The sequence below is a fragment of the Phacochoerus africanus genome, chromosome 9 (genome assembly GCF_016906955.1).
Source record: "Phacochoerus africanus isolate WHEZ1 chromosome 9, ROS_Pafr_v1, whole genome shotgun sequence".
In the NCBI taxonomy this organism is placed as follows: Eukaryota; Metazoa; Chordata; class Mammalia; order Artiodactyla; family Suidae; genus Phacochoerus; species Phacochoerus africanus.
In genome coordinates, this window is record NC_062552.1 from 32,554,870 (window position 1) to 32,577,147 (window position 22,278).

At 57.1% G+C, this 22,278-nt stretch overlaps 1 protein-coding gene across 3 annotated transcripts in view; it reads right to left on the reverse strand.

Moving 5' to 3' along the window:
- The window catches only part of TEAD3 (TEA domain transcription factor 3), a 24,978-nt gene continuing 2,700 nt past the window's right edge, over positions 1 to 22,278 (reverse strand). The window contains exons 2-14 of one of the 3 annotated variants that reach the window (XM_047794845.1): positions 14,884 to 15,135; positions 12,884 to 12,948; positions 7,310 to 7,372; positions 7,051 to 7,113; positions 6,234 to 6,245; positions 4,747 to 4,884; positions 4,587 to 4,636; positions 3,814 to 3,875; positions 2,791 to 2,924; positions 2,495 to 2,668; positions 2,256 to 2,396; positions 2,008 to 2,160; positions 1 to 1,817 (exon numbers count right to left, since the gene is read on the reverse strand). In XM_047794845.1, the coding sequence (XP_047650801.1) occupies positions 1,704 to 1,817; positions 2,008 to 2,160; positions 2,256 to 2,396; positions 2,495 to 2,668; positions 2,791 to 2,924; positions 3,814 to 3,875; positions 4,587 to 4,636; positions 4,747 to 4,884; positions 6,234 to 6,245; positions 7,051 to 7,113; positions 7,310 to 7,372; positions 12,884 to 12,948; positions 14,884 to 14,890 (1,176 nt within the window). In that variant the 5' untranslated portion in view covers positions 14,891 to 15,135 and the 3' untranslated portion in view covers positions 1 to 1,703. Of the gene's footprint in view, positions 1,818 to 2,007; positions 2,161 to 2,255; positions 2,397 to 2,494; positions 2,669 to 2,790; positions 2,925 to 3,813; positions 3,876 to 4,586; positions 4,637 to 4,746; positions 4,885 to 6,233; positions 6,246 to 7,050; positions 7,114 to 7,309; positions 7,373 to 12,883; positions 12,949 to 14,883; positions 15,136 to 22,278 lie in introns of those variants that run through there. The other 2 variants (XM_047794847.1, XM_047794846.1) reach the window with 2 other exon arrangements.

A 22,278-nucleotide genomic window follows, 5' to 3' on the forward strand; every position in this document is an offset into this window, starting at 1 on the left:
CTCTTTGAGGCTCTTTCTTCATATGTAGAGTGAGGAGAAGGCAGTGAGGACCAGTAACAGCCACTGTGGGCTGCGGAGACTTAACAGGGGACTCACTTCCGTATTGAAGTCACCTGGGGCAAGTCACGTCCCTTAAAGAGACAACGCAGCATTAAGGCACTCAGGCCAGCGCTGCCACCTGACAGGAGGGGTGGGAGAAAGGTTGGAGTTGGCAAAGTTTTCACAGGACCCTTGAATCATATCTGTTTTGAGAGTGGGTAGTGCTCAGGGGAGAGGGGGGTGTGTGTGTGTGTGACACACCAGGCCCTGATCCAGGAGGGGGGCCCCAAAGCTGTCCCAACCCAGAGGTCTGTTACACAACTGCTCACAGAACTAACCCACAAACAAATAACTTTAATTTTTTTTCTTTTTTTTTTTTTTGAGCAGGAGCTGGGCCTCAAGAGCCCCTGCCCCAACCTTGCGCCACATTTATGATATAACCCATCACAGCTGGATTTAAAAAATACACAAAAAATATATAATATACATTATAAAACCTAGTTTGGGTCTGGAGGTGGCCTGAGCGATATGCAAACCGTGAGGACCTTCAGGAAGCTCAAGGGCGGAGGGGCGAGGAAGGGAAGGGGCACAGTACTTCATGGGAAACTCATAAATACCCTGGGGCGGCTGGAGGACAAGGCTGGAGGGGCCTGGTGGGGGGGCAGCAGGGCAAAGATGAATCTTCAGTCCCAGAACCGGGCGGGGGGCTGGGCTCCAGGCCAGAGACTGAGGTGGGGAAACAGAAGGGGCCGGTGTCCGCCAGACACAAGTCTTAGCATGAGAAAACGTCAAAGCTTCTGCCACCCCTTGTCCCCGTGCCGCTGCTCTGCCCAGGGGCTGGGGCTCTATCTTCCCATCTGACCCTCCAGCCTGTTTCTGAGCCTGGGCCTATCCCTGGGAGCCAGACCCCGGCAGGAGGCTGCCTGTGGCTGGGGACTGGGGATGGGGTCGGCCGCTTGGAGGTCCCCACACGGGACTCCTGAAGCCCCTGGCTGGACTGCCAGCTGCAGGGGCTCTGGGAGGTGGTGGTCTGTTCAGGCCCCCAGCCCCTCAGTGCAGACCCTCCCTCCCACCCCCTCTTCTGGAGGGTAGTGTGAACCTGGGCTCTGGAGACAGGTGGGCCCGGGCAGGGACTCCAACTCTGCCCCCCTGCCCCCCCCAGGCCCCTCCGCTGAGACTTGGAGCCCCACGCTGGCCCCGCAGGGTCTGAGGGTGGCAATCGGCATGCGGGGCCTGCACCGGGCCTGGCACATGGCGGGCACAGAGAGTGTGGGCCCCTCTCTTTTCTCATCCTGACCTCAGCTTGACCCTCTCCTTCGGGGGCCTCTGCACGGTGGCTCCCTCATCTCCATTCTGCCCTCAGAGCCCCCTGAGGGGCCCGTGGCCTGAGCCCAAAGGTGTCCCCCCGTTCTTTGGAGGCTGGGCAGAGCCGGTGACGACGTCTTGGCCAGGCTGCCCCACGGCTGGGCCCTCCTCTTCTCCCTCAGTGAAAGCGCAGAACAGTGGCAGGGAGTGTGTGCAGGGTGGGTGGGGAGGCCTCCTGGGTCCCGGGCCTGAGGCCTGGCAGGCCGACGAGTCCTCGATCCTGGACCCCTGGGTGGGGGGCCAGGCAGGCGTGTGGAAAAGATGCTCGTCCCGGATTTGTGGGGGGCGCAGAGGGCGCCCTAGTCTTTGACGAGCTTGTAGACGTGGTGCTGGGCTCCATGCTCGCTGGTGGAGACTTCGAAGACGAAAGCAATGACGAGCAGGGTCTCCTGGGAGTCCCGGCTGGTGACCACCTGCGGGTCAGGTAGAGGCTGTGAGGTCAGGCCAGGGGCCGCAGGGCGTGGGGGCTGAACGGACCCTTTTCCTTTCTGGGGCTCAGTCTCCTCATCCGAGGAATGGGTCTGGCCACCCCCACTTGGAGGGTCCCCTGCCTGGGGACCTCCCGCAACCCCCGTGACCCCCATAGGCCCGCTGCCCCCACACCTGCAGGATGGTGAAGTTCTCCAGGACGCTGTTCATCATGTACTTCTCGGGCAGGTGCTTCAGCTTGTGGATGAAGTTGATCATGTACTCGCACATGGGCGAGCGGTGGATGCGGTACACGAAGCGCCCGTTCTCCAGCCTGGCGTACTCGGTCTGAGGGGAGCCAAGGGGAGGGCGTCACTCGGCCCCCCGACCCCCCCCCCCAGGCACTCCGGGCTCCCCCCAGCCGCACGAGGGCCCCCACTCACCTCCACCTTCTCCACCACCTGCTTGCCAAAGGAGCACACCTTGGTGGAGACGCTGATGGTCATGCTCTCGGCCGAGCTGTACTGGGAGCTGACCCCGTAGAAGGCTCCAGGGCCCTCCTGGATGGTGCTGTTGAGGTCCGCCTGGAGGAGGAGCGGGGCGTGAGGGGCCGGCCGCGGGAGGGGTCCGTGGGGCGGGGCAGGGCGGGCTACACACTTGGGGGTGGGGGGAGTCAGCTCACCCAGAACTTGACGAGGAAGAAGGCATTAGGGGGCCCCTTCTCGTAGAGCTCCTTCAGGCCACCCTTCTTCTCGGGGAATTTGTCGTAGATCTGACGCACATCCACCGCCTCCAGGGGCGGGTCCGAGAAGGCGGGGTTCGTCTGGCCGATGTGCACAAACAGGTGTTTGCTGTACTGTGGGGAGGGCCCAGGACAGGGTCAGGCGAGCGCGCGCGCGCGCGCGAGGGGCGGGTCCGGGCACTGCAGGGGACTTCCGCCGCGCGCACGGCACCCCCCGCCCCCAATCCGCACGTTACCGTGTCGGGGTCTCGCTGCACCTCCATGAAGGCGGAATACTCGAGGAGCCGCAGCCTGGAGGAGGCGATGGTGCGGTCCTGCCACACGGGCGCGGAGGCAGCAGCTGAGGGGAGCGGGGCCAAGGGCTCGTAACCTGGGAGGATGAGGCGGGTGCGCGCTTACACACAGAGCTGCGCCCCCTCCCCGGGCCTGCAGAGCTTCTGGGCGAGTTGGAAAAACGGCGCCCCTTCAGGACAGGAATGCGGGCTGGATTTTGACCCTCCTGCCAAGTGTCTGTGCAGTGCACAACCTGCACCCCTGTGTGTGGTGGCCCTGGGAGTGGACATCAGTGGATTTTTCCTTATGTCACTATTAGTGTGTCCAAACAGAAAATACAGACAAAAAGGGAAAAATAAAAATTACCCAGAATCTCGGAGTTCCTGTCGTGGCTCAGTGGTTAACAAACCCGACTAGCATCCATGAGGACGCGGGTTCGATCCCTGGCCTCGCTCAGTGGGTTAAGGATCCGGCGTTGCCATGAGCTGTGGTGTAGGTCGCAGACTCGGCCCAGATCCCACATTGCTGTGACTGTGGCATAGACTGGGGGCTACATCTCCGATTGGACCCATAGCCTGGGAACCTCCATATGCCACCAGTGCGGCCCTAAGAAAGACAAAAAGACAAAAATTAAAAAAAAATTACCCAGAATCCCAACACCTAGAGAAAGTAAAACTGAAGATTTTGGTGCATTTCCTTAGAATGCACTTTATGTATATATTATATTTGTGATATATTATAAACACATGCACACGCACATGTATCAATGTAACACCTTTGGTGGTGTGTACTCGTAGCAGAGTTCTAGAACTAACATAGTAAAAGGTAAGGAGGGATTATTCCTGGCTTGTCCCACTTCCCTAAGGGTACCACACACTTCTTCCCAGCACACACACACACACACAGTTGGGCCCCAGGTCTTCTGAGCAGAGGTGCAGGTGCCAAGGGAGGGAGGGGGTGACGGCTGCCTCGTGTGGGGAACTTACTGCTGAGTGTTGGCGGCAGGGGTGGCTGGACAGGGTAGGCTGGCTGTGCAAAGGGCTTGATGCTGCAGACAGGAGCACAGGCTAGTCAGAGTCACCCACTTGCCCACAGCCCAGTCACATGTGTCTCATCTGGGACCCCAACAGGGAGCCATCAGGTCTTTCTGCAGAGGCTCAAGATTTTTGTTTTCTTCACATTTTAACTTTTACGAAGTCCTGCTGCATCTTACAACTGATGTGCACATTTAATGCAGCGTTTCAAACCCCACAGTTTATTAAACTGAGGGCAAGGGTCTTAGGAATAAAGTCATCTTAGAGTTGAAGGAGCCAAGCGTACTTTCCCTGACTTGTTGACTGAGAGACTGACTCAGAGATTAACTGAGTGAAAATTAACTGAAGGAAAGATGACAAGTGGTTCATGAATGAACAAATGCATGAATGAACAGACAGATGCATTAGCTCCCTCTCTCCCCCACCTCTCCCTCCCTCTCTCTCTCCCCCTCTCTCTTTCTGGCTGTGGCATAAAGTGGCCTGATGTGGGATCTCAGTTCCTAGACCAGGAATTGAACCCAGGGTACAGGGGTGAGAGCACCAATTCCTAACCCCTAGACCACCAGGGCACTCCTGGCACCTTAGCTCTCTTAACTCCAACCCTCTAGTTTTGAACTAGGACCTTGCTTAGCTGTTGCTGAAACCCAAGTGGGAGGGGAAGTCTGGCATGGCTGCCCCGGAGGGGGGAAGAAGGGGGTGTGGGAAGGACATGCCACCATACTCACTCCTGAGAGGGTCCAGGCTGCTGTCCCAGGAGAGGGGGGCTGCTCCAGAACTGCAGAGATGCGACAAAGCTCAGGGCCCTTCAGTATGCAGGACTCCCACCCCCAGCCCGGCGCTGAAGGCACTCCCTCACCACAGCCCCACTTCCCAGGACCCCCGTACCCGTGAGGAAGTGGAGAAGACGGCCTGGGGCAGAGGGGAGGGTGGGCTGAACTTGTTCTGTAGGACGCTGGCGGAGACAATCTGGGCCGAGGACATGGACGCCATGCTCTGGAGGGCTTTGTCCTTGGAGACCTGGTCCTGGGGAGGGGAGGAGCCATATGAGGCCCAGGCCAGGCCGGGCCAGAGATAGGACGAAGCCTGGCCTGGGGGGTGTCCTCCCAGGCCCTGCTCCTAGGGGGACATCACTCCTCTGACCACAATCCATAGTAAGAAATCGTATTTTAAAATTTTATTCCAGGAGTTCCCGTCGTGGCACAGTGGTTAAGGAATCCGACAAGGAACCATGCGGTTGCAGGTTCGGTCCCTGCCCTTGCTCAGTGGGTTAAGGATCCGGCATTGCCGTGAGCTGTGGTATAGGTCGCAGACGCGGCTCAGATCCCACGTTGGTGTGGCTCTGACATAGGCCGGTGGCTACAGCTCCGATTAGACCCCTAGCCTGGGAACTTCCACATGCCGCGGGAGCGGCTCAAGAAAAGGCAAAAAGACAAAAATAAATAAATAAATAAAAAGTAAAATAAAATTTTATTCCATAACCCAGTATATACCAAAATATTCCCCCTTATTTTGTGTGTCACACATTCTCATATTTTCTATTTCATCGGTGGTTTTCAAAGCATGGTCTGGACCAACAGCACCTGGAAGCTTGTTGGAAATCAAATGCTCAGGCCCCAGCCTAGACCTACTGAATCTGAAATTCTGAGGGCGAGGCCAGGAAATCTGGCTTCATAAGCTCTCCAGATGACTCTGATGCATGCTAAAGGCTGAGAACCACTATAAGCCATTTCTTAAAAAACACTGTTTGGGGAATTCCCATTGTGGCTCAGTGGGTTAAGAACACGACTAGTATCCATGAGGATGGGGGTTCGATCCCTGGCCCCTGAAAGTGGGTTAAGGATCTGGCATTATGGATTCCCATTGTGGCACAACAGAAAACAAATCCTACTAGGAGCCATGAGGTTTCAGGTTCAATCCCCTGGCCTTACACAGTGGGTCAGCTATCCGGTGTTGCCAGGAGATGCGGTGTAGGGCAAAGATGCAGCTTGGATCCTGAGTTGCTGTGGCTGTGGTGTAGGCCAGCTCCGATTAGACCCCTAGCCTGGGACCCTCCGTATGCCACGGGTGCAGCCCTAAAAAGACAAAAGACAAAAAAAAAAAGGATCTGGCATTGCAGCAAGTTATGGTGTGAGTCACGGATGCAGCTTGGATCTCAAGTTGCTGTGGCTGTGGTGTAAGGTCTCAGTCACAGCTCCAATTTGCTCCTGAGCCTGGAACTGCCATATGTAGCAGGTGTGGCCATTAAAAAAAGAAGAAGCTGTTTGCAAGCCTATTACATTGATTTCACAGTTTATAATTTGAAAATCCTGTATTAGGTGCCCCTCCACTGCCCCCCACCCCCTGCCCCCCGCAGGAGGGGCAGTGCTACTTACCAAGTTCATGGCCTGTGGAAGAGAAAGAGGATGGATTAGAAGAGACACAAAGGAGGGCCATGAGGGTGGGGGGCATGACCTTTCCACTTCCCTCAGTTCCTGGGGAGCCCAGGTAAGTTCAGAGGCAGCTTCGGACCCTCCCCCAGACCCACTGGCACCCAGAGGGAGGGTGTGCCAGCTGGCAGTGTTCTAGAAAGGGTAGGATGAGGGTGGAGGGGCCGGGGCCCCTTGGGTCTGTCCATGTCCGCCGGAGCTGTGCTACAGGCGTGGGGGCCGGGCTGGGAGCCCAGTCTGCTGGGCAGCTGTGGCTGGGAGACGAAGATGCAGCCTACAGGGACCCCAACCCGATGTGGGGCCAGGTACCCCAGGCTCTGAGATCCTCAGCCGCAGAGCAGCCAGGATTGAGACTTGCCCTAACAGCCCCTCTGGCCAGTACCCGCCCCCACCACCAGCAGCTCCTCCCTCCCTGTCCACCTGAAGACCCCATGCAATGAGCAAGCAGCAATTAGGAGGAAGGAGAAAAAGAAAACGGAGGAGAGGTGGGCCTTAGTGGCCCCCAGGTGGGCTTCCTCTCTCTCACTGGCAAGGCTGGCTGTCCCCTTGGGCTCCTGCTTCGTCTCCAGGGGCTGTGACCCTGATTAGCCTGAAGAAGGCTCTGGGCTGCTTCTGCTGCTTGTATTTCTGAGACAAACCCCCCACCCTACAACCGCCACCCCCCATAGCCATAGCTCCTCAGCCCCTTTCCTGCCCCAGGCTGGGGTCAGAGAGCAGCCTCAGGCCTGGGCAGGGCCAGGCCAAGCGGCAGGGGACCCCATACCTTCAGCTTGGATTGAATCTCCCGAGATTTCCGCCTGGCTAGAACCTGTAAGTGGCTAGAGACCTGTAGAGAGAGAGAGAGAAAGAAAGAAAAGGAGCAGAAAGAGCAGAAGAGGCAAGAACAGAGCTTCAGCCAGAGAAGAGGCACAGAGGGCTGGAGAGCCAGCCGAGGCAGAGCCTGCGCCGTGCAGCCAGCAGTGGAGGCGCCGGGAGTGAGGAGCCGAGGAAGGGCTGGTGGCCCCGTCAGGCGCCCAACGTACCTTGATGCCAACCTGGTACTCGCGCACCTTCTTCCGAGCTAGAACCTGTATGTGGCTGGACACCTGGGGCCGCCCCGCGCCCGGCCAGAGAGGAAAACACAGACAGTGAGGAGGCACAGCCTGGAGTGGCCATGGGCAAGGAGCATCCTAGCCCTCATCGCTGGGACCGAATGAGAGTGGGGGTACTGTGGGGCCCCTGTGGGCAGACACCCCTTAGCACTGCAACTCTGCTCTCTTCTTGGCCAAGGCCTTTTTTTTGTTTTGTTTTGTTTTTTAGGGCCATAGCTGAGGAATATGGAAATTCCCGGACTGGGGCTTGAATTGGAGCGGCAGCTGCCGGCCTACGCCACAGCCACGGCCACACCGGAGCTCACAGCAACACAGCATCCTTGAACTGCAGCTTGTGGCAACACCAGATCCTTAACCCACTGAGTGAGGTCAGGGATTGAATCCGAATTCTCAAGGATAATATGTCCGGGTCTTAACCCGGTGAGCCACAACAGGAACTCCTTGGCCTTGTCTTGATCAAGAGCCTACAGTGGACCACAATGTACGGTTGCACAAGACGTTCACCGCATAAGAGTACCTGGCTCAGTGAGGGCTAAAATTTAGCCCAAGCTCTGCTGGCCAAGCTATGTGCCCTGGTGCAGGGGTCCACCTACACTGAAGGAAGAGAGACCTGGGAATCCAAGATGGCATTGGTTGTAGCACCGAAGGATAAGCTCCTGGATGTCAAAATGGGGGAGTTGCCAAGCTGGATACTGATGTGGCATCTCACCCGTCTCACCCCTAAAGGCATTGTTGGAGCATTTCAAGACATTACTACTGACATAAAGAAAGGGCGCGTTGCCTGGCTTTCTGTGGTGCTGGCAGCTTACGTGCTTTTCCACTATTGTTCCTATAAGGAGTTCAAATATGAGGAGCCATGCCAGTGCCACTGAAGAGGGCCCTGTGTGGAGGCTGCACTCTGTGTTCCTGACTGTGACCTTTGTCCAGCACCCTTGAATCCTTTCATATTCTAATTGAAAAGTAATACCCAATAAATTTTTAAAAATTAATGGTTAAATTTTCTTTAAAAAAATTGTTTAAAAAAAAAAAAACCCAGGGAGTTCCCTAAGTGGCTCAGCGGTTAACGAACCCAACTAGCATCCATGAGGATGCAGGTTTGATCCCTGGCCTCACTCAGTGGGTTAAGGATCCGGCATTGCCATGAGCTGTGGTGTAGGTAACAGACGTGGCTCGGATCCCAAGTGGCCGTGGCTGTGGTGTAGGCCGGTGGCTACAGCTCTGATTGGACCCCTAGCCTGGGAACCTCCATATGTCAAGGATGTAGCCCTAAAAAGACAAAAAAAACCCAAAAACCAAAAACAAAAAACAGAGTTTCCATGTGGCTCATCGGGTTAAGAACCCAACATAGTTTCCTTAGGATGCAATCCCTGGCCTCGCTTAGTGAGTTAAGAATCCGGCCTTGTCACAGCTGTGGCTCAGATTCAGTTCCTGGCCCTGGAACTCCCACATGCCGTGGGTGCAACCAAAAAAAAAAAAAAGAAAAGAAAAAATTACAGATGATGTACAGAGAGGTTAAGCAACTTATCCAAGGTCATAGAGCTAAACCCAGGTGGCCTGACTCCAGAGCCCACTTGGCCACTGCTAATAGCCCCTTAGCCCAGAGGACTTTTTCCAAACAGTCAAATCTGTGACAGCTGAAAGTCACATGGGACTTAATCCTAATGTAATATTTAGCTGTGTTTTCAATATGGAGGCATTGTATTTGCTATGCATTGCTGCATGTGGCTGTTTAAAAAACCCCAAACTGCATTTTTTTAAAACCAAAAGTTGTTGTACAGCAGAAATTATCACAACATTGTAAATCAACTACACTTCAATAAAACTTTTAAAAATGGGGAAAAAAAAGGGGGTAAAATTCAAACTGCCAAAAAAACATTGCAAGTCAGCTGGCTGCTTTTTGCATGACATGTAAAGACATGCCTCATCCTCACAACCAGAGCAGGGTCCCCCTTTAAGGAGATATTAGACATCACAGTTCCCTCTGGCCATGCCCACGGCAAGCAGGCTTTCCTGGGCCAGGGATGGAACCATAGCACCTACTGAGCCGCAGCAGCTGAATCATTAACCACTAGGCCACCAGGGAACTCCAGATGTCGGAGTTCTAATAAAGTTAAAGTTAAATGGAGTTCTCTTGTGGCACAACAGGTTAAAGATCAGGCCCCTGCTATGGTGTGGGTTCGATCCCTGGCCCAGTAACTTCCACATACCACTGACAAAAATCTAAGTTAGAGGAGTACTATCCTTGCAAAATGACAAAGGGCCAGAGGGTTTTGTTTGTTTGTTTGTTTAGGGCCGCACACATGGCATACGCAAGCTCCCAGGCTAGGTGTCAAATTGGAGCTGCAGCTTCAGGCCTACACCATGGACACAGCCACGCCAGATCCAAGCCGCATCTGCAACCTACACCACAGCTCATGGCAACGCCAGATCCTTAACCCACTGAGTGAGGCTTGGGATTGAACCCCCATCCTCATGGATACTAGTCGGGTTCTTAACCCGCGGAACCATAACAGGACTCCAAGGCCAAAGGTTTTTAAAAACCTGAGTTTGCTGACAGCTGGTTTGTAAAATATCATCGTACTGCCAGCATTCTGGGGATAGCTGACCAGGAGCAGGTATGATGCTGACCCAGAATTATGAGATTCTGCTTCCCTCCCTGGGCCTCACTTAAAGACTCCTTGGTCCCCTCCCCCTCTGACAAACAGGATCCTGTGAACACATCTTCTGGGTGAAGCAGGACGCATGGAGAGAGCATCCTTCCCCTGTGCCTAGGGGGGTCTTCCATTTACAATGACAGTAGTAATAATAGCAAGAGCGAAGGCAAATTCTTGCACAGTGCTTGCTCTGCTATACATATTATCTAACTGAATGGCCAAGGAACAGGGCTAACAGGTCAGTATTCCTTCTGTGGCCCCAGCCTGTCTGGTTCCCTGCTGAATCCCCTGTGCCTAGAACACAGTGGTATGTCAATCATTTGCTAAATGGATACACGCTATAGAACATGAGAGGGCGCAGGGAGAGTGGTTAAGAAAGGCCTGAACAGGAGTTCCTGAGGTGGTGCAGGGGAAACGAATCAGACTAGGAACCATGAGGTTGCGGGTTCAATCCCTGGCCTCACTCAGTGGGTTAAGGATTCGGCGTTGCCGAGAGCCATGGTATAGGTCGAAGACACAGGTCGGATCAAGTGCTGCTGTGGCTGGGGCGTAGGCTGGTGACTACAGCTCTGATTTGACCCCTAACCTGGGAATTTCCATATGCCGAGGGTTCGGCCCTAAAAAGCAAAAAAAAAAGTAAGCTGATCAATGAGGGAGTGTTTCTGCTCCCACACCAGGGTGGGTGGACCCAGAACTGCCCTTTGAGACAGTGGAGTGGGATGGGTCAGGCTTGTCATAAGCACAGTGGGGGCTTCGGGGGGCAGGGGGAGGTTTCAGGGCCCAAATCTCACTCAGACAGGGAGGTTTAGGGGGCTGAGGGCCAGAGCGGCCCTCCGCATCCTCCAGGTACCGGTGTCCAGCCCATCTCTCTCCTAGGCACCCCCCGGGCTCCCTTCAGCTTCTCCCCCTGGACTGGAAGCCACCCAATCATCTCTCAAAGCACCAGTCTCTCCTGTCCTCACCACAGCTACCCTCACCACTGCCCTGCCCAGCCCACCACCACTGATCTGTCCCTGCCTCGGCCTGGCTCACTCTAATCCTTTGCCTGGGGTGCTGCAGGGCCAACATTCCTTGACAGCCACTCCCTGGTCTATTCCCTTCCCTGGCCCCCAGCCGCCCCCGGGGAAACCTGTCCCTCAGGCCTCCGGCCAAATCTCTCAGCGGCCTCAGCTTTCCCCACCCTCCCTCCACACTCCACACGGCTAACTGAAGGCTCGTTCCTGCCCAGTGGGCTGAATCCTGCATCCCCCACCCAGCAGAGTGACCTTAGGAAGTTTTTAACTTCCCTGTGCCTCGGTTTCCTCATCTGTAAAATGGAGATAATTACTGTTCCTATTTTGTAAGGTTGCTATGAGGAAGTGGTTTTTTTTTTTGGTCTTTTTAGGCCTGTACCAGCGGTGGATAGAAGTTGCCAGGCTAAGGGCCGAATCCAAGCTACAGCTGCCGGTCTACACCACATCCACAGCAATGACGGATCCTTAATCCACTGAGCAAGGCCGGGGATCGAACCCGCTTCCTCATGGATCCTAATCGGGTCTGTTACCACTAAGCCATGACAGGAACTCCTGCTATGAGGATTAAAGAAATTAATAAAGTAAATCCTCTCCTTTTTCCTGCCTGGCTACATCTGTTTCCTGGGCCAGGGATCAAACTGGAGCCACATCAGTGACAATGCAAGATCCTTAACCACAGGGTCACCAGGGAACTCCAATCCTACTCCTCCTCCTTCTCCTTCTTTTTTTTTTCTTTTCTTTTTTTTCTTTTTAGGGCAGCACCTGTGGCATATGGAGGTTTCCAGGCTAGGAGTCAAATGAGAGCCATAGCCTCCGGCCTATGCCACAGCCACAGCCACTCCAGATCCAAGTTGCTTCCACGAGCTTGCAGCCATGTATGCCTGATCCTTAACCCACTGACCGAGGTCAGGGATCAAACATTCATCCTCATGGACACCATGTCAGGTTCTTAACCCACTGAGCCACAATGGGAAATTCTCTTCTTCCTTTTGTTTTTCTGAGCCCATGGCATGCAGAGGTTCCTGGGCCAGGGATTGAACCTGAGCCACAGCAGTGTTCCAAGCTACAGTGTCTCAACCTGCTGTGCCTCCCCCTATTCTTTCTTTTCTTCTTTTTTTTCCCCCTTTTTTGTATTTTTAAGGCCACACCAGGAGCATATGGAGATTCCCAGGCTAGGGATCGAATCAGAGCTACAGCTGCCAACCTATGCCACAGCCATAGCAAGGCAGGATCCGAGCCTCGTCTGCAACCTACACCACAGATCATGGCAACGTTGGACCCTTAACCCACTGAACGAGGCCAGGGATCGAACCCACATCCTCATGGATTCTAGTCCTCCCCCTATTCCTTTTTAAAAATGCATCTTGAGTGTCATCTCCTCCAGGAAGCCCTCCCAACCCTCCCTCCTTCCTTCCCCTGCCTGGTCTGGGTTGGATGCTGGTCTGATAGCACACACCCCCATCTCAGCCTTGTTGCCCTGCCCTGCACTCACCCATCTGTCCATCTGTCTCCCTGACCAGTCAGTGAGCCACTCAGGGCAGCGACCATGCAGCTGCCACAGCTGCCCAGTGGGGCTTATCTGTGGCCCCTGAACCAAAGGCTTGGGTGTGTGAGGCGCCGTCAGGGAGGACAGGGACCCTTTCTCTAAGTGGTGGGAAGAGTGACTGGGCAGCTTGGGGGAGTGTGAAGTCACCTGGGAGAAGAGGGGAGCGGGCCAGGCAAGGGGGCTGCTTGGAGGAGGTGGGCAGGGCCATGGTCCACCTGGGCCAGCAAGGGCCTGAAGGAGGCAGCGGAGAGCCTGTGAGGGCAGGGGGGCCACAGCATGAATCATCTCTTACCTGTTTTCTCGTCCTGGTCTTTCCTGTCCTCAATTTAATATAGCGTGCGATCAACTCATTGCGACCTAGATTGGGGTGAAAGAAAAGATGGGGAGTGGGCAAAGGGGGGAGCTGGTGGCCGGAGACCCCCCACCAGCTAGAAACCATACCAGGCTCTTCCCCCTCCACATACGGCTCTTTTGTCCCCTCCCCACTCTCTTCACTCCAGGCCCCCAAGGGGCACAAGCAGGGCAGGTGAAGGGAAGTCCCAGGGTTCCCCCCACCACCCAGGACCTGGGGGGGCTGCCCACTGGGGGAGGGGCAGCCAGGCAGGAGGAGGGAGGGTGCAACAATGTCAGGCGGCCTGACAGGTTTCTCCGCCAGACGGACAGGGGCAGGTGTGGCCTAAGGGCAGCAGGACAGCTGGGCCCCTCGCTCCCAGCCCCCAGCAGTTCCTCCTTTGTTGTCACCAGCTCCAAACCTCTGAGTGTAAGAGTCTGCGTGTGTGATCGAGGCCTGCCCGGGAGGGGGGCGTCTCGGCTCACATCTTGTGTCTGCAAGAGCTCTGGCCTGGGTTCCTGTCCTAGCTGTCCCTGCCCCCGGGAGACCCTGGACAAGTCCCTTCCCTTCTCTGGTGAAACGGGCAGGAAGGACCAGATGATCTCCAACATGCCTCCTACACTGACGGGCTGGGTCAAGATGTGTCAGTGAGTGGGCCACTGTGTCCTTGAGCCTGTCACCCCCATGTCACTGGTTACCAGTGTCTCTCCCGCCCTGTGAAGGATAGCCCAGCCTGTCAGCCTTGGGGTGGGGGGCTCTGCTCAGCAGCACGGACCCTCTGAGGTTTCAGAGGCTGGCCAGCGTCTGGGGACCTTGGCCCGCAAAGGTGGGTGCTTGGGACAGGTGGTGCAGCACATGTCGGCATCCTCAGGGTGTACACCTCTCACCCCCAAATTCGGGGCCCTGCCCCCCCAACCCCACAGCCTCCCCAGAATGACCACATTCTCCAAATTCCTCTTCCATGACAGAACCAGCCCCACTGCCCCTCCCTTCCTGCCCGCCCCCCTCCACCCCACCCCCTCGCCCTGTCTAAAAATACTCCAGTGGGCTGCCCCAGCCATCTGGGAAGTAGCAGGCGGCCCCCACCCTCTGGAAGGCACCCTGGGACAGGAGTGGGGCTCCGGTGCTAGGGGTGGCCGTGGCACAGTGGATGGCGCAAGGGACATGGGGCAGCCCAGCTGTTCTCCTTCCTGCACCCTCCACGGTGCTGGGAGGGGACCGGCTGAGGGCCGGCCCCACTCAGCCATAGGCCGTCAGGGAGGGTTGCAGGGAGCTGGCAAGAAGCCAGGCCCAGAAGGGTTGAGTTATCCCAAAAATGCGGCCCTGGGAGAGCCCTCTCTGGGCAGGACCAGAGGGGGCCACTCCCTTCTGGAGGCAGGAGGTGAGCAAGGTGGCAAAGCAAGGGGCCAGCAGAGCAGGAGATGTGGGAGGGGGTGAGAGGAGCGAGGGAGTGTCCCTCGCCATCTTCCCAGGGTGGGTGCAGGCCTCCCGCCATCCTGCAGCCCCTCCCCCCGGCCCACACGCTGCAGGGGACTCGCCAGTGGGACACCCTGCTCCGCGCGGGGACTCCCACCCCTGGGGCTCCCCCGCGTCCTCCTGAGAGGGGCCCTCTCCCAGGGCCCAGCCCGGGACACACTGGACTGACCCAGTTTCGCGGGCCCACTGAGTCACCCTGAAACCTCCCGGCCGGCAGGGGCGAAGAGAGGAGGAGCAGACGGGGGTGTCGCGTGTGGGCTGCGCTCTGGCGGAGGGGGCAGGCCTGGCCTGTTTATGAGGAGGATCCAGACACGCAGGCTCACACGCCCAGACTCGCCCGCCCGCGGACGGCTGGAGGGCGGGCGGCCTCTCGGGACTTCGCCAAACCGGTCCGGCGAGGGGGCAGAGAGCAGGAGGAGGGGCCGAGGCGGGCCAGGCAGCCTCCCCGCGGCCAGCCCAGGGTCCCCAGGCCTCCCCACACGCACCGTACATCTTGCCCTCGTCCGACAGGATGATCTTGCGGCGGCCGCAGGGTGGGTAGATGGCCAGGGCCTCCTGGAAGCTCTGCTCGATGTCCGGGCTCCACACGCCCTCCGCATCGTTGTCCAGCCCCTTGTCCAGGCCCTCGGGCCCATCCTCCCGGGCCTCCCCGGGGCTGCTGCTGGCATTCCAGCTGTTGGACGCTATTGTGCTGGTTGCTCTGGGCTCCGGGCCTGAGCCCACTGGGCAGCCTGAGCCTGGGGGGCAGATGCAGAGGGATTAGGACCGGGGTCCTCCCAGACCACAGCAATCTCCCAGCCCAGGGGCAGGCACTCCAGGCTGGGGTGGAGGCAGCCAGAGGATATGTTTAGTCAGGGCTGTGTGACCTTGGATGAGCTACTTAACCTTCCTGAGCCTCTGGAAAGCAAAGGGTCTCCCTTGAGGTTATGAGGGTTAAAATTAAATGTGACCATGACAAAACACCAACCATAATGCCTGGCTCAGAGCACTCAAGACAAAGGACTGGTGTGGATCAAAAACAACGCTAACAGTGCCTTTGAACCTTCATATTCATTCAATCCTCAAACTAAGGCAGGGAGGACAAGGAGTGATGCCCATTACTCAGATGCAGAAAACCGAGGCTCATAGGCTATGCAGCTGCCAAAGGTACCATGATGAGCAAAGAGGAGGACCATGAGGGGCAGGGCACAGCGTTTCTATAGCTCTCAGAGGGGCTCCTTGGCTCTCGCTGTGCCAGCTAGCTCCTCCTCCTTGTCATCAGGATCCCTAACCAGGGACCCCACCCTTCATGGTGCCCCCAGCGTCAATGCAACCATGCCAAGGACCCACTGTGGGATGAGCAGAGTACCAGACGCAGGAAGGGTACAGTTTTGTCTTCCCCGAAAGGTAACTCACAAGACCTCTGCCAAGGAACCTAAAAGTGGAGAAGAGAGGCTGGCTGGTAAAGGAGCAGCAGGGATGGTGCCTGGCCAACAGCCTTGCTCAACTCCACCCGCTCCTCCATCCCACTTCCTGTTCCCGCACATCCTGGCCCCACAGCAGCCCATAAACCACCCACACGGCCGCCCCTGCCCTGGCCCACATTGTAGATGGGCCATGGCTCTGTAAACTCTGAGCTCCCTGCGCACGCCAGAAAGGGTTATTAATTGAGGCCACACCCAGTCTGTCCCCCCAACACACACAGCCCTGAGGCTCACCCCCGACCGACCCCCTTTGACTTCAGAACTGCAATGCTCAGTGTGTATCAGGGTCCTAAGAGCTGCAGAGCCCCAGATGGCTAGATCTTGGGACTTGGCTCTGGACTGCAGGGAAAGGGGCGGGGGCAGGGTGGAGAGTGGGGGACCCCCTGGTAAGCAGGGGAAGGGAATTCTTTCCCTTCAGATATAAATTCCAGGTCATGCCAAATGGGGTGGGGACTCTCCCTCTGGGGGCCACCTATTTGGTTTGGAGGGCTTGAAGGGGATTGCTAAGTGGCCTGGGACGGGGAGGGCCCGAATGTCAGAAGGATGTAGAGTTTAGACCTAACATTACTAGGAATGACAGCACCTGCCACCTGGCAGGCACCATTCTGGGACTTTACACACATTGACTCATTTAATCCTCACAATAACCTATGAGGTAGATCCTATTATTATTCCCACTTTTACAAATGAGGAAAGCAAGAAACAGAGAGGTTAGGCAACTTGCCCAAGGACATGCAGCTAATAAGTGCTAGAGCCGGCTTGTGAACCTGGACAATCTAGCTTCAGTCTCCGAAGAGAAATTTTTTGGGGGGCTGCACCAGTAGCATGTGGAAGTTCCTAGGCCAGGGATTGAACCCACGCCAAAGCTGTAAACCAGAGCCACAGCCGTGACAATGCCAGATCCTTAACCCACTGAGACACGAGGGAACTCCTAGCTTCAATCTCTTAAACAAGGTGATAAGCCCACCACCTGCAGAGGGAAAGGAGGCCCAGCTGTGTCATGGCAACCACCCTACTCTGCCTAGGAGGGTTCAGACCTGGGGGTCCCCCCCAGCCCAGGCAGCTGGAGCAACTTCCAGGACCTCCACACTGCTGCAGCCCTTTCTGCGAGAGCTCCAAGACCGCCACACCAGAGGACAGCCAGGGAGAGAGGGAGCTCTGCCCCAGCGCAGTTAGAGGGCCGCCCTCCTCTCTTCACCCCAGGACGCTGTGTCTCCATCTCTGTCCCCTCCTCGCCCTGAGGCCAAGTCCTTGCAATAAAAGTGGGGAACCCAGCGGCTCCCACATCGAGGTAGTTGGGAGGCAGGGCCTCCCCTCAAGTCAGAGCGGAGGCAGAAGGGGGATTATGATGAGCTAAGACACCTCCCAAGAGTCCTCAACCCATGCCCCCCCAGACCCTTTCCTGAGGCCTCCCTCGGAGCAGCAGGGGCCCAGCACATGGGGGGCCCTGGCAGCCCCAGGCTTTGCAAAGCAACTTTCCTGCCTCCCCCTTGTCTCTGCCCGCCTCCCCTCGTCCAGGCAGTGGGCCCCCCCTTCTCAGGGTGATGTCAGCCCCGCCCCGCCCCCCGCAGGAGCACTGTGGCCAAATATGGCGAACACAGCAGGGCCCGGGAGCTGGGACAGACTGGGGGGGCGGGGCGGCGGCCCCTGGCCGGGACTGCTGGCAGCTGGTGAGGGGGAGGGGAGCCCAGGGGGCGGCCGCAAGGACGAGTCAAGGAGAGAGGCAGGACCACCGGCCCTTCCACTGGCCCACAGGCACATGCAGGACTCACTTTCTAGGAACGCCCCTGGGGGCAGAGGCACCAGCACAGGGGCCTGCAGGTGACCCCCACCCCACACAGCCATGCACGGGGGCACACGTGTGCAGGTAATCTGTGTGGGTGTCCAGGCTGACATCCCAAAGAGAACATTGCACCCCCAGGCTGAGGCACGCCCCTGGGCAGGCGGGCAGCTGTGCCAGGCCAGGGGCTGAGCTGGGGTCTCGGTCCCACCGCATCACTCAGGCGGGGCTCAGTGCCAGGAGTCTGGACTGGCTGCTCTGGCCTGCCCACAGTTACTGCTACGGGACCAGGACAGGGACAGAGTGCCTCCTCCTCTCCTAAGACCCTAAACACTGGGACCCAGCCTGGGGGGAGGAGGGAGGCTACTCGCTCCTCAAGACAGCTGCGGGGCTGGACGGAGGCAACTGCGGGACTCAGGCTGGTGGAGGGGCTTCCTGGGCTGAGAGGGCAGCCCAGTCCCCAGCCCAGAGTAGGTCTTGTCTGCTCTTTTCCAGAGAGGAGCTGGGACAGGTGGCAGCCCCGCAGCTGGTCCAGGTGTCTAGGACCTCTGCCTTGCTGGGCTGGGCTACCTCGCAGGAGGAAGACCAAGGGGCAAAGAGGGTGGAGCTTGAAACAGATGGGAGGGGACCAGGGACACCGTGTGGGGGAGTCTGGAGGTGGTTAAAGAGACCAAGACGGACAAGGAAACAGCAAGACCAAAAAGAGACCTAAAGAGGGAATCTTGGAGGAAGACCTAGAGGGAGAGACAGACAGAAATCCAGAGAGACAGACAGACAGGTAGAGTGCTGCAGAGAGTGGGATCCACAGACACTGGGGGGAGGGGGGAGAGAGGGACCATGATGGAGACAGAGACACAGAGCCGAAGGGGGCAAAGGGGCAGGAAGGGGAAAGACCAATAAACTCAGACACAGTCAGGCAGCGAGGGCGGGAAACCCTGAGAGATGGGGATGGGGCAGAGAGAGACAAAGACAGAGACAGAGAGATAGAGTGACAGAGAGAGAGAGAGAGAGAGAGAGAGAGAGAGAGAGAGAGAGAGAGAGAGAGAGAGAGAGGGAGAATGCATGCACCAAGGACAGAAAAGACCCAGAGGCCAGGGCAGACCTAGAGGGAGGGAGCCACTAGGGGAGCCAGTGCCAGGCTGGGCCAAGCCAGGGCAGGGCCGTGTCCACCTCATCCCCACTCCTGTCCCATCAGCTGCCCCCTCCTCTCTGAGGACCTCCCACACCCTGCAGGCCTCCCCTGGTCTCCCTCTGCCTTTAGCCTCAATCTGACCAGCCACACCAGCTTCCCTTCTCCTGGGCCTTCCGAGGTCAGAAGGTGCCTGTGGGTGGTGGCAGGGTGGGAGCTAGGAGGCTGGGTGAGCAGGCTTGGGGGCCCTGAGGGAGATAAGGGCATCTTGCTGCCCACTCCCCACCCTGGGGCCAAAGCTGCTGGAATAACTGGCTGGACAGCTCCGGGGAGGCCAGGGCTAGGGCTCTGCCGAGGCCCTCAGCCCCCTCCCCCCAGGGCCGCAGCCCCCAGACCACCCAGCCCTCTCTCTTTTCAAGTGGGTGGAGGCACAGACTTGACACTTGGGCTCCCCCAACACATCTGCCTGGTGGGGGTGCAGACAAGGCAAGTCCAGGCAGGTCCGTGACCCCCCCATGCCTCCCCAGCCCCACTGAGAGGATAAACTGAGCCTAGGAACAATGCCGGGCCCAGCAGCCAGCAGTTGACCACTCAAAATATGGGAAGATTAGAGTAAAAGCAGCCTTTTTCTTTCTTTTTTTTTTTGGTCTTAGGGCAGCACCCGCGGCATATGGAAGTTCCCAGGCTAGGGGTCAAATCCGAGCTGCAGCCGGCCTATACCACAGCCACAGCAATGCCAGATCTGAGCCACATCTGTGACCTAGATCACAGCTCAAAGCCGGATCCTTAACCCACTGAGCAACACCAGGGATCGAACCTGAGTCCTCTGGTTACCAGTCAGATTAATTTCCGCTGAGCCACAACGGGAACTCCCAGCAGTTTTATCCCCAGTGCCCTGACCCCAAACCTGGGCCGAGCTGACCAGCCAGGGGGTTGAGGATGGGGCAGGCAGCAGAGGAGGGCCAAGGGAGCCTCCCCGCCCCCTCTTTCCCTCCCCCCACCCCCAGCAGGCCAGCTGTTCTCCAGCTGCCAGAGGCTCCCACCCTAGAAGTAGCAGTGCTTGTGCTTTGGTCGCTCTGCTTGGGAGTGGAGAGTGAGGCGGGTGGGCTGAAGATGGTGTCTGCCTCCCCCTCCCCGCCAGCCCGAGGACCCCTGGGGGACCCTGCCAAGCGGCCACACCCTGCCAGGCTGGGGAGGGAGTACCCTCCTCCCTGGAGCAGGGTCAAGATTTTTACAGGAGGAAGCAATTTGCACGGCCCCCTAGGAGGGGGTGGAGGGGGGCTCCCCCTCCTCAGCTTATTAATGTGCTTCCAATTTGCGGACCCCGTCTCTCCACATCCCCGCACCGTCACGACTGGGGCACAGGCTTCTGGTGGAGCAGAGGGGGCTGGCGTAGCCCCCAGGCCCCCTTCCCCTAAGCTCTTCCTCATTGTCACCGCCTCCACCCCCCATCAGGGTCCGAGGGAGGGAAGAGACTCAGAGCCAGGGAACCTCATGCAGAGAGAAAGGGCCCAGTTCCCAGACCTCCCTGCACCCCTACTCCATCCTGTCGGCTCACCTTGTCCCACTCCAGGCTGGAGGGGACGGGGATGCAGCCAACGGGTAACTTGGGAAACTGGGTTTCACAGGTCTCAGTGAATGCGACGTCGGAGGGCCCTGCCTCAACCTGCCTGCACTCTGGCCCCTTGGACTCTGGGTCACCCACTGAGCTGCCACTGGTCACTCAGTCAGTTCCCCCCTCAAAAGTCTCCCAATGTCAATGTGGTCTGTAAACACACAGGCTCTCCTCTGGCCCCTCAGCTCGATCTCTCCCACACACAATTCTCTTCATAGCCACCGTCCTGCACACTCAGGGTTACCTGCATCTCTCATTACTTTTTTAAAAAATGGTGTGTTTTTTTGTTTGGGTTTTTTTTTTCTTTTTTTTTTCTTTTTTAGGGTTGCAGTTGCGACAAAAGAAGTTCCAAGTTTTGGGGTTGAATTGGAGCTACAGCTGCCAGCCTACATCACAGCCACAGGAACGTGGGATCTGAACCACATCTGTGACCCACACCACAGCTCACGGCAACGCCGGATCCTTAACCCACTGAGCGAGAGCAGGAATCGAACCCGCATCCTCATGGATGCTAGTCAGGTTCGTTACTGGTGAACCACAATGGGAACTCAAAAACAAACAAACAAACAAAAAAACCCAAACAAAAACGCTTTTTATTGTGATAAAATATACCTAATAAAAAATACACCACTTCAACCATTTTTAAGAGCACAACTCAGCAGCATGAAGTACATTCCCTTTTGTTTTTAATGGTTTCCTTTTCCTGGTTCTCCACGTAGACGCCACGTGCGCTGGGGTCACAGGCCCCCAAACTCTCACATGTGGTATCCCACACCATGTTTGCCGTAGCCCTGAAGGATGTCACCCACACTGTCCCACTGTCCCAAACAACCTCAGACGTGACCTCCCACAGAGTCAGTCTCAGTCACACCCCATGGAGTTTCTTTCTAGAGCTCGGTCTCACCCCCACGCCTGATTTCACACTTAGCTGTCACTGCAGCTTCTCAACACACATGTAGCACCAGGTAGTCCACCGTGTCACAGTGGCCTCCCCCTTACACGCACACCACATTGTCACAACTATTCTTATACATGGTGTCTGTCATAGATATAGTCACACACACAGACCATCAGAGTCTCTCCAAAGTCATCTCATTTGCTGTTCACACACACACACACAGACACACACACAGCATTGTAGGTAGGCACACCACAGAAACACATGTCACACAGCACGTCACTCATTTCTGCTTTTGACACACGCAGCACCACACAATTGCAGCGTCTCTCACACACGTGGAGAGTCAGAATCCCACCCAGTGTCAGACTCGGGTGTGTGCTCTCGCCACTAGTCAGGCAGGTCTTCTTTCAGGAACACACACACACACACAGGGGTCACCGGTACAGCCTCTCACACACACACTAAGCACATCAGTCAGTTACTCTGCGGTACCTGCAGTGTCAGTTACCCACTGAGAAAGTCACAGCTTCTCTCACACGAACGTCACAAAGTCACAATGTCGCGTACAGTTTCTCTCCCGTGCAGCCACACACACGAACTGCCTTCACTCAGTTCCCTCACTTGCGCGCATATACCCCACGCTTGGTGTCACCTGCACACTGTCCCACTCGGCTTCCCTCTCACACACATCCAGCGTCACGCACAGTTGCACTCTCATTTCCCTCTATCACTTCCTGTCCTTTCAGGCCTGGCAGGGAACACAGGAAGCAATCAGCACTCTAGGAAACCTCAGGGGCTGAGGCTTTGGGACCCGCAGAGGGATGGGATTCTCTGCCCCCCCCTCCTGTGGGACCCTGGGCGGACAGGCAGAGCCCTCTCCCCTCCAGGGTCCTCCACGGGAAGCGGGGGTGGGGGGTGGGGGGCCGGTACCTCTCCTGCACACAACCCTGGTCTGGCCCAACACCAGGAGGGAGGGGTGGGAGGGGAGGGCG